This window comes from Papaver somniferum, unplaced genomic scaffold, assembly GCF_003573695.1.
Source record: "Papaver somniferum cultivar HN1 unplaced genomic scaffold, ASM357369v1 unplaced-scaffold_115, whole genome shotgun sequence".
Classification (NCBI taxonomy): Eukaryota; Viridiplantae; Streptophyta; class Magnoliopsida; order Ranunculales; family Papaveraceae; genus Papaver; species Papaver somniferum.
Window position 1 is genome coordinate 964,615 of NW_020620492.1, and position 12,503 is coordinate 977,117.

Genomic DNA, 12,503 nt, shown 5'->3' on the forward strand with positions numbered 1-12,503 from the left:
TGCGGGTCAAAAAAAGAAGGTGGCCTACGGGTTAAATCTGTAAGATTAATGAACCAAGCCCTGTTAACTAAGTGGCTTTGGAGATATGGAAAAGAGAAATCTAGTCTATGGCGCAAAATCATCCAAGAGAAGTGCGGAGGTGATGAAGAGGCATGGACTGCTCCACAAACAAACCAGACTCAAGGGTGTGGGTTATGGAAAAATATTCTTAAGCAATCAAAAATTTTGAAAAGTGGGACTAAGCAAACTGTATCGAGTGGTAAGAATGTTCGTTTTTGGGAAGATAGTTGGAAAACAGCTCAACCCTTGAAGGAGCTCTATCTTAAAATTTGGAGAAAGTCGAGCAAGAAAGGAAGAGTGATACACAGAATGGTGAACATAAATGGGTTGCAAACTCCATCATGGGATTTAGGCTTTAAATCGGGTTTCAGATAAGAAAATATAAGTGATGTTGCTGCGCTCATTGAAACTATTGGGGATCCTAGCAATTTAGGAACAAAAGAAGATACAAGGTCATGGACTCCGGGTAAAAATTGAGAATTCTCGGTTTCTTCTTGTTACGAAATGATTGATGGACAACAACAGTTACGAGGACAAGCTCAAGCTCAAGCTCAAGCAAGACAACGCAGAATGTCGTCGAATTACATTTGGAATTCAGCCATCCCAACGAAAGTGTCATTTCTAGTTTGGGCTGCAGAAATGAATGGATTACCAACTATTGATCGTTTACGTCGAAGAGGGATGGCAATCACAAACATTAACCGTTGTCTGTGTCATCAAGAACACGAATCAATTTCACACATCTTTATTCAATGTGAGTTTGCAAAGAAAGTGTGGGATCATTTCTTAAACTTGTTGGAAATTAGATGGAGGCCGCCAGATTCATGTATGGATTTCGTTGTGTCTTGGCAGTTGAAATTCAGGACCGAACCAAGGGAATTTCTTAAATTCTGTTTGCCCTTCGCCATATGGCAGCAAATCTGGGAGGAAAGGAACGATAGAGTTTTCCGAAACAAGGAAAAACAGTATAAAGGGTTATTATTCAAGTGAAGGCTTCCTTATTCAGTTGGGAGAGAGTTCATGAATCCTTTAAGCATTTTAAGTTTGTGGATTTCATGCACGGTTGGGAGATTTTTAAGTAGTAACTAGCTTCAAGCATGTAGTAGGGGAAATGTTTTTTTGTTCCATGTTTTACGCTCCCCTTTACTCGTTTTGTGTTGTCCAGTTTGAATAGTTGTGTGTTGTTTCTTTTAGTGCTAGCTCAGCACTCTCTAGTGAATGAATTTTATCTTCTCCAAAAAAATACAGTTAATTTGTCAATCATTCACGTGATACTGCAATATATTTGGTAGCTAGTAAAATTTTCACCCACATGGCACAAGTTCACAGAGTTTGTGTCCAAAAGCAAGAGTGGCGGCGCGAAGGAGAAAATATGCGACAGCTTGCATGACCATGCATTGGCGTGATGCGTTCAATGTCTACTATACATCGGATAGAGTCGGAAGTGACGATTGAGAATATATCAAGGTTAAATTAGTAAAAAGAAAGGAAAAAGGAAAAAATAGAAAATAGAAAAACTAATTTTGTGTGTGCAATTCTTTTGACGCGAGAATAAAGACTCTATGCAGCTTGAATCAGAGGAGATCCGTTTTCTGTTTCCTGTGTCTGTGAAAAGATCCGTTTCTAAGAGGATCTCCTCGTAAATGAATCTCCTCGAAAGACGGATCTCCTCAGATTGAATTGCACACTAATTTCTAAGAGGAGATTTGTTTTCGGTTTTTTGTGTTTGTGAAAAGATCTAACTAGAAATTCATCAGACTTAAGTCATCTCTCCTCCTTTTCCTACTCTCTTGCTCGAACGATTTCTGACAACAAGCTTCTCATTCTCCGGCGGTCTCTTACTACTCAGATTGCTCCTCTTGGATAGATCTGAGCAGTACCCACTTTTCCTTCCATTTGTTGTGAGATTCTCATTGTTTTAGCTAGGATTTAAATGTTTTTTAGATTTAGCTTTGGGTTTCACCCATTCTTGCCGGCGGCAAGTTATCTTCGTCTTCATGGAGGATATCTTTGTGCTCTTAGACAATCCTATCTGGACTTCAGTGGTCGTTTTATGTTGGGTTTACAAGGTTTCAATTACATCTCCGGTGATCTCCGGCGACCGGAAAATTCAAGAACAAAAGCAAATCACTCCTATGGGGTATCTCTTTCTCAAGAAGAATAAAACTATCAAAAATGGTGGATTTGTAATCCGAAAACCATTTCTCCACCAATTCAATTGGTCCTCTATTCATACTTGTTTCTAGTCTTTTACCAATTTTCTTTCTCTTCTCTTGTTAGAATAGTTGTTGTTGTACTAGAACTGAATGGTATTTCATTATGCTACTTAAATTTTGATGTATTGCAACCCTTTGTAACCTAACTTTACTATCAATGAAGTTTGAGTTTATCAAAAAAAAAAAAAAAACAGATCTAACCTTCCTTCTAGGATAAATTTTGATCAGCTAGTTTCCTTCAAACAACCCGGACTCATGCTATCAACAACGTTATTACTAAGACTATTAGCAGTTTTTGAACTTCATTAACAACTTTTACTGCAATATCTTCTGTATAAACTTTAATAAGAATAAAAGAGGGAAGAAGAATTCAAACCCAGTTAGACAAACCAAAGTCGAGGAATTATATCCTCTAGCGTTAAGACATATTCATCCCCGCACTGGTTCTTACATATTATCGATGTATGTCTCCCAGGATACAACGACTTACTTCTCGATGTTGATCAACTATGGCGAACCAAAACTTAGAATGGTGAACTCTCTTTGGCACAAACTTAATTGATGCTTTTAGAATGCATAGAATGATTATATGTTTCTAATTGATATATTTTTCTAAGTGTGTGCAGGGTATTTATAGAAATTACTACTATCTCTTCAATGAAGGATCATGATGCTTCAAATACTTCTTTAATGAAGAATCATGATGCTACAAGGATTTCTCAAGGGATGCGACTTTTAAATACCTATATCAATTCCTAAGGGTTGTATCCTTTCACGTCCGGTTTTAGGTTTCTTTTAGTTTCCAACTTGAAACTAACTTAACCTAAATAATAGGCCAATTTAAGCTTAAGCTCACTGATACAACTCAACGCCCTGAAACACCCGAATCCAATACGGTATTTTTCCATTCATATACCAAATTGGATTTTATTTTCCAACATCCTCAAATATAGCTTGGTTAGCATGATGAAATAATTATTTGTTTAGCGAACTTCATGCTCACTACTTACACTGATGTTCTCTATGTATTAGCCATTTCATATCTAGGAGATTGAACAGAAGATAACACACTATTTACCAATCTATGAGGAACCAATGAGCTACCTATGCCGCACGGCTCTCTTGATGTTGACTATTGATATTGTCCAGCATTTTTTTCTTAGTGAGACCACTTCATTAATGTGGTTAGTGCATGTATTTAATAATAAGTGTATAAGATGAATTACCAAGTGTAGAACCCTAAAAAATAGAAAGGGTATCGGCTCTACTCCAGAAAATAGTATCCAGTCATCAAACCCTAGCCCTTTTTGTCACACCTCAGCTTCTTTTTTATAGCATCTTTATACCTCATTAATCTCTTCGTTTACTTAATCGTTTCTACGTTTTAGCTTATATAATTTTAATCTTTGTTCCTCTTATCAGTTTTTAATTTTCTTCTACTTTTTTGAGTTGGGTGTGTTTTATTTTGGGGGTTTAACCTATATTTTCTTCAATCAATTTGAAGAGGTTGGATAATTTCCTAAGTCCTTGTGGGATGATGATCTTCTATGGAGGAATTTCAACTACACAAGCAACAAAAACAATATCTTTATCAATGCAAACAAGTACAACAATTACAAAAGCAAGACCAATATCACAAGCAACAACATCATCTACTCCAGCTACAAATGTTCTCAGACTCCGACAACGATTCTGACCGATTTTTACCGATTTCGACAAGTAGCCTCTGCTACTTTTGTTACTCTTATCTCCAAGTGATTAAAAACCCTTGGTTGAATAAAAATATGTGTCACTTTTACTGTTAATTTTATCACCAAGAGATTAAAAACTCTCGGTGGATTCAAACCCTTCATCAGCATGTGATTAAAAATCCTTGGTTGATTGAAAAACCCATTGTTGGATCTCTTAAAGATCCCACTGCTGCAAAACTGCATAGTGCAAATTTGAATCCAACAAATCAAATATGGTCTCTTAGCCTTGATGTGTTACTGTTATTGTCCTTTGGGATTATTGGAATGGTTGTAATGGTTAGAATTAGAGAATATGTTGTCATGAGGAATTATCTTAGATATGATGTATGTTAATCAGCTTTGTGATGAAATTTGTATTGTCTTCGATCTCGGATCTCTATCGATGGAATTATGAGGCATGCCTCTTTTATGAAGAAAAAAGTTATTGAAATGTGCTTTTGAGATGTTACTAATTACAACAACGACATTTCTTGTTTTTCAAGACAGTTTGACCATTTGACCAAACCTCTTTGATTGGTCCAAATCCTTTACAATGACATGTAATTTCGGTGCTTTATGCTCTTTCAGCGTTCTATGACTAGCCTCATGGGTGTAATTACTCTTATACCCTTCTCATGATTTTGGGTATATCTACACCAAGTACATTAGGGTTGCCAATAAATACTTTCTTCAAAGGTTTGGCAACATATTGCGTATCAATTTTCTTTTTTTGGCTCTTGTGTTTCAACAATTTCACTTTTAGCAACTCCATAACAGCATTTGCGTTCACTAAAACGATGTCCTATTGATTTACAATGTTGCATGGAAGGTAATTTTTTCTAAGTGCAGCCACCCGTAAAAGCAAATTCTTCTCTTTCGACTGGAATTTCGTCATGAATAGCATCAGAAAGATCGATGTCGGCAATAGGATTTTGTATTTCCAAATGAAATTAATATTAATGGTGGCGATCAATCTGGTGATACCTAAAACTTAAGCAAATCTGACTTAGCCTTCATTCGTTAAAGATCGATGTCGGCAATAAAGTCTCAACTCAAAATCTTTACTTTGTTTTTGAAGCACACAACTCATATATTGGTTGGCATCTCATCCTCATCAAAAGGTTCCAAACACGCAAGTTATATTAACTAATGGCATCCAATCAAAATGTGCAAGTCATAAGCTTTAGAATCATTGAAGTGACTTAGATTTTGTGACTGGGTGAATAATAATAACGAATTTGTCAAATTCTTTTACCATGTCTTCTTTCATTTTTTTTATTGTAATATTTTCACATTATCTTTCTTCTTATTCATATGCGACTAGTTCGTTGATACCGATTCTACACCATGGTTACTATCACTGTGATGTCGCGGTAATTTTTAAAATATAAACCACCAACAAGGGTTAATTCTTAAACAATTTTCTTACTTATAAATACCGAATGAGAATACATTATAATCTCATTACCAAGCAAAAGAGTTTCAATTTACTCACTTAATTATAATTTCCAAAAAAGTTTCTGCTCGTATCTATTTACGATCTATTGATATGGCAACCAACTCCAAGAAATCATCAACCATGGTTTCAGTTTTTATGGTTCTTGTGTTTGCATGTCTAATTGCAGACTTTGCAAATGCAAGCTCAATCAAAGTCTGGAATGGGGAGGGCTGTTCCGGACATGGTCTGAAATTCCGCGGTTGTGGGTGCGCAGACGTACCCCATGGCTATCATTGGGGTTATCGTTTTAAATACACTGGGGAACCTATTAGTTTCTACAGTCATCATGGGTGTGGAGGGCATGTTGTAGATCATTTTACTCATCATGAAAGAAGCTGTGACTGGTTTGAATTCAAGAGTGTCTATATCCACTGTCATTGATGGATGCGTCGATCTAAGCGTGTATATATATGTATAGGCCTGACCGCCATATCGCGTCGACACACAGTTGGATTTGTTGGAAGAACACTTACAGGATCAAGTAAGACAAGTTTGGTGCTTAATGTGCACATTAATTATTATTTTGTACGTCTTTGTTTGTGCTTTGATTTAATTACATGTACGTTTGTGCTTTGATTTAATTACATGTACGTTTGTTGTGGGTTGACACTTATATTCATGTTTGGTGTAATCGTTTTTAACTAAATAATAAAGGCCGGTCTTTAATGTTTTATACTTTGTTGACACAGAATGTTAACATAATGTTTGGATACTGCTAAAGAACTACTCCGAAAAGTCTCTAATGGTTTGCCTGTAACGAAGCAGTAAGGTTCATATATGAAAAAAATACTTCCACATGAGGAAACCTTCATTTCCTATTGGTCGAAATAGATTTTTTTTTGAGTTTTGTCAAACGAGCGTTTTGGTCAGGACATTTGGCAACGTTCGACTAGTTTAAATTTAAAAAAAAATAGGAAAAAGATTAAAAAAAAGAAACCAAATCCAACTTGGAATTCATGACATGGCAATATTTAGGTGAGGACACTTGGAAATGTATGATTAATTTGAAAATTACAAACTTAAAAGGAAAATCTAATTTACCGTGTTTGGAATTTTATAGAAGTCCAAATTCAATTTGAAAATCGAGTATTACTACAATAGTAGGACTATTTTTTTCCAAATTAATATATAAATAAAACATGCACATACTATCCACCTATTTAATATATTTAGCCCGCCACACCACGGGGTAGGATGAAGTCCCGCACTCACCAAATTAAAAATGCATTGCCACAGGTTCACCCGCACACTCCAAGTTAAAAGGAAAAAATAAATAAAAGCTCGTATATTCTCTGCCTATTTAATGTATTGCCCCCCACCCCCACCCCACCAACACCAAATCAAAAATATACCGCCACGGGGCGGGGAGTAGCCCTGCGGATGCCAAATAAAAAATACATCGCCACGGGGTCGGGGCGAAGACTTTGCACACACCAAATCAAAAATTCATTTCCACGGGGCAGGCGAAGCCCCGCGCACACCAAGTTAAAAAGGAATAAATAAATAAAATCTGCACATATTCTCCACCTATTTAATATATTTACCCTGCCACGTCAAATCAAAAATACATCGTCACAGGACGGGACGAAGCCCCACGCGCATCAAATCAAAAATGCATCGCAACTGGGAGGGGTGAAGCCTCGCACACACCATATCAAAAATGCATTGCTACGAGGCGGGGTGAAGCCCCGCGCACACCCTGTTAAAAGGAAAAAAATAAATAAAATAGCATATATTCTCCGCCTGTTTAATGTATTTTCCATGCCACATCAAATCAAAAATACATCGCCACGGGACGGGACGAAGCCCAGCACACGCCAAATCAAAAAACAATGCACCGTCACGTGGAGAGCGAAGCCCTACACACACCAAATCAAAAATTCATTGCCACGGGGAGCGGTGAAACCCCGCGCACACAAAATTAAAAGAAAAAATATTCCCTACGCACGGGCACAAATCTAGTGATTGTTTTTTCTTCTTGCTTAATAAATAATTATAGTAGGATTTGATGTTGGCTTATATGACGAAGCTTGACGTGCGCCGTATGCATTTACGGTTAAAAAAAAGAACCTATCAAAAATAATAAAACAATAAAATTGATGGAAAAATAATCTCTCAGCACTCCATATGATACGGAAAGATTTTCTTTAATTTCAAAAATATCAAAATTCCATAAGATTTTATCTTCTCAATATGAGAGACGTAGTATTATAAGTTTTTTTTTTTTTTTTTTTTTGAATCCAGTATTATAAGTTAAATGTTTCAGAATTGCACATAATTGTGATGTAATGAATATTCTTTTTAGCTCAAAAATGGGAAGATGTATTCTTTTCATTTTCATTCTTTTGTCAATCACTCATGTTTCAGTCCTCGTCGTGACTCCAAAGAATCACCTTTATATCCAGGTGACCGTTTAACAAGAGAGGAAAGGCTTCATGGATTTGTTCAACAATCCAAAACTCAAGCTATTAGAGTATATCTGTATAGTCAAGTCAACTAAATATTGACTTGACTAAGTCCTGTAATAAGGGTTATAAATACCTCCTACTCTTGTGTCTGTAAATCTTATCAAATCATTACCTGTAATAATACTTTATTACTTTCTTTAATATCTTTACATGGTATCATTGAAGGTACGACCCAGGTAAAATTCTGCAACAATTTTTCAACAACTTTTTTAACAGAATTGTGATTGTTTCACTCTATAATATCAAATATTCTTTTCAATAACTTTTTGATCTTCATTCAACTTTGGTTGCTTAATTTTTCAAACAAAGTTTCAAAATCTTGATCTTCTTTAGTTTTGAATCTTGGTTCTTTCTTCATCTCACAATGCCGAATACCATAGGTTCAATGAATATTCAACAAATTCAACAGCAACAACAGCAACATCAAGAAATTCCATATCCACAGGGTGAAATTCCTAATTCCGCTGCTCATATGTATGGTAATGATAGCTATTTTGCTTTGCCGTTCAATAATATAGGAAATTTTGTTTCTTTAAAGTTAGATCATACCAACATTCTTCTATGGCAAGATCAATTCGAATCTGTATTGATTTCTACTGATCTATATGGTCATGTTAGTGGTGAGATTGTTGAACCTCCATCTCAAATCTTAACCAATGGTGTTAGTAGTGTTAATCCAAGATGGGTATACTTGAGAATGGAAGATAGGTTTGTTGTTAGTTGTTTAAAGGCTACATTTACTGAAACGGTTTCTGGTGATGTTTTTGGGTTGTCTACTTCTCGAGAGATCTGACAATATCTTGAATCTAGTTTTCAATCTCAATATGGAGAAAGACGTAATATGATATCGCCAATAATTATATGGTATTAGAAGGGGTTCTCAATCAATTTGTGATTACTTACATAATTTGAAGACAATCACGGATTATCTGGTTGCTATTAATGATCGAGTTTCAGATGCAGATTTGATGATGTATGTTCTTAATGGTCTGGGTAGGGAATATGATACTTTTGTAATCTCTGCACAGAATCGTGAAACGCCATATACTTTTGGTGAATTAAAAGTTAGACTGTTAACACATGAACAATGGCTAAGTTCTCAAACTCAAGAATCAAGTACCTTTCTGGATAATCCTTCAGCCTTTTATGGGAGAAACGTTACTACTGGTAACAAGAATGGGAAGAATAAGGGAAAGAACAAGAAAAATCAAGGGAATTTTTCTAACTTTGGTAATGGCAATGTTCAATTTAAGAGTGTTGCTGGCTCTACTAGTTCAAGTGCAGATGCTTCAGATGGTGGTTCTAATACTAGATCCTTTGTAAATTTCTCTACTGTTGAATGTCAAATATGTTGTAAAACAAGACATTATGCTTCTAGATGTTTCTTCAGATATCATCCTCCACCTAGTTCTGAGACAACGTCTACTGCAAATTTGGCTCAGGTTGAAACAGCTTTTAGCGGTGTACAAGTTCATACTGCTGATTTGTGTGATGATCCTTCTGGTGCCTCTACTTCAACAACTTGGGTTTCAGATTCTGGTGCATCAAGACACATGACTAGTGACAAGGGGATTTTTCAGAATACTTCTAATTATCAGGGAAAAGATCAAGTCATTGTTGGTAATGGTAAGACCTTACAAATCTCTCAATCTGGTACTTCTATTTTACAAACACCTGAAGTTAGTTTTGAACTTAAACATGTCTTACTAGTACCTGAGATCAAACAAAATCTCTTATCAATTGCACAATTTACTAAGGGTAATTGTTGTTATTTTGTTTTTGATCCATGGAGTTTTGAGATTAGAGACCTATGTAGTTGCATCTTTTCCGATGACTACATCCAAGTAAGATTAAAGACTAAGAACTACTAAAACATACAACATTCAAGATGAACAAGATGTAAAGAGTATGAAAAGTGAAGATTGACACAAGCATATAACGTGGTTCGGACATTAAGACCTACGTCCACGGGAAAGAAGATGTTCTCTTATTGATTACAAGGTCTTACCCTTGAAAGAAGTACAAATACCACTTAGATTTCTAACTTTCTCTCTATCTATATCTCTCTCAGGAATTCTCTGTAGAATGACCATCTATTGATACATAAGTTGTCCATCTCCTTCTACATAGACCGGTATTTATGGGCAAATAAAACTTGTGAAGGTTCGTCCTCGGCGAGCACATCTAATTTGTCGTCTACCTCCTCTAGTCTTCGAACGAGATTCTATACTATCCCTCGTGATGGTATGCTTGGTTCCTCTCTGAGTTATCTTGCTTCATGCATCATCGTGCTGCTCTCTTTGGGTAACCTCGTGCTGCATCATCCTCGGGCTTATAGTATAGGTCGTCCGAGATTTAGGAGATGTTGTAGACTCGTCCTCGTCTCTTCTGACTCTTCATTAAATACGGTCTTCCTTTTTAGACTTGACCATCTAAGCGGATTAGACCACTCCTAACACGCGTCATATATGTAACGTGGTGGCAGGCGTCTCGATTCAGACGAAACGACTTTATGGATTATGATCTGGTGCTTCTCTCTTATCGTCTCAGCATGAGATCATCTCCTGAGATGATGACACGTGGCGATCGGGTATTTTACCCTCACATTTTGCTCCTTTTCTTGGAGGTTCTTCGAATAAGAATCTTCATTAAAATATTCTTTAGGTGTTTTTTTTGAGACGAGATGAGTGGTCGCGAAAGATTTTGAAAAGTCTTGTTTTCGAATAAGAATCTTCATGAAAATATCCTTAGCAAATGATTCAACCCTCCTGGTTGAGTTAAGAGGACATCGTCTTGTCATTCGAAGGGGTTTCCTTCTTTATCAGAGCTAGAATTATCTGTTAGACCTTCCCGATATTGGTTATCGAATTGTCCTTCTCCTGGGACTACACCGTTGTGCAAAGGATCGCCTAACTCCATATCGTCAAGTCCTTCGGGTGGGGCTCCACCGGTTTCACCATGGTTCGTGCGAGCGGATCGTCTCGTCACCATTATCTTCCCTGATAAATACGCAATAATACTTAATTTGTCTTTTCTTTCAGAAAAGTGGCGACCCTTATTTTTCAAGTCACGTGCAATTACTAAGTCATAGTTCATACTGGACAGTTCTAGTACAGGAAGACTTATCAGAAAAATTTGAGAGACATGTGAAAATGTCAAAACATTCCCCACTTGCATAGAGTGAAAGTGGTGGGCCAAAGGTATCTTTCTTGTCTCTTTGTGGGAGAAATACCCTTCTCTGTACGTCACTTCTCTTATTTAGTGGGTACTAAATCATGATGACCTCACCATATCTTCCATTTTAGGAAAATATCTCTAAATCCTTTAAAAACTCTTGGTTTTCAACAAACTTTTAGTTTGATGACTGATTATTTACTTATTAATCTCTCCCCTTGACTTAGATTTGAATATTTAAGAAGAAGATCTTGGATTATTTTGAGTTTTTCTTTTGAACTTCATATAAATCTTGTCTTTTCAACTTTCATGAGTGATATTTCCACTCATGAAGCTTACTGACTATGAATCCCAACTCTTTCATGGAGGAGATCGCTTGAGTGGTGTTTTGAAGTGCTTGTGACTCCATTTTCCCTCCGATCTTCAAATCTCTTGAGTATCTTTAGGAAGATATGAGAAGTCTTAAAGAATGAAAATTTCAACGAAAAATAAAGAAAAGAGTGTAGATCTGCCGATTTTGAGGGTCATCAGAACTCCACTGATCTCGTAGATCGTGTTTGGATCCGAGATCTACTCATGTATTTTGACAGAATTTTACATAGCGGTATGAAATCCACCTTTTCTTAAAGAAATTATGAAAACAATATAGAGCTGTTTTAAGGAGGTAGATTATATCTTCATACCTCCCTGTTTCTAGCGTCAAAATGTAGTTGCATCTTTTCTGATGACTACACCCAAGTAAGATTAAAAACTAACAACTACTAAAACATACAAGATTCAAGATGAACAAGATGTAAAGAGTATGAAAAGTAAAGATTGGCACAATCATATAACGTGGTTCGGCCATTAAGACCTACGTCCACGGGAAAGAAGATGTTTTCTTATTGATTATAAGGTCTTACCCTTGAAAGAAGTACAAATATCACTTAGATTTCTAACTTTTTCTCTATCTAGATCTCTCTAAGGAATTCTCTATAGAAAGACCATCTATTGATACATAATTTGTCCATCTCCTTCTACATGGACCGGTATTTATAGGCAAATAAAACTCGTGAAGGTTCGTCCTCGCTGAACATGTAGTTTGTCGTCTATCTCCTCTGGTCTTCGAAAGAGCTTATATACTATCCCCCTTGATGGGATGCTGGGTTCCTCTCCGAGTTATCTTGCTTCATGCATCATCGTGCTGCTCTCTTTGGGTAACCTCGTGTTGCATCATCCTCGGGCTTATAGTATAGGTCGTCCGAGATCTCGGAGATGTTGTAGACTCGTCCTCGTTTCTTCTGACTCTTCATTAAATGCGTTCCTCCTTTTTAGACTTGACCGTCTGAGCGGATTAGACCACTCCTTACACGCGTCA

General features: G+C 36.5%; 1 protein-coding gene across 1 annotated transcript; it reads left to right on the forward strand.

Annotated features, from left to right (window-relative positions):
• The first annotated feature begins 564 nt into the window (after positions 1 to 564).
• On the forward strand, positions 565 to 1,050 carry LOC113329078. The gene has a single exon (XM_026576048.1). The coding sequence runs from the start codon at positions 565 to 567 to the stop codon at positions 1,048 to 1,050; it is 486 nt and encodes a 161-aa protein (XP_026431833.1).
• The last annotated feature ends 11,453 nt before the right edge of the window (positions 1,051 to 12,503 follow it).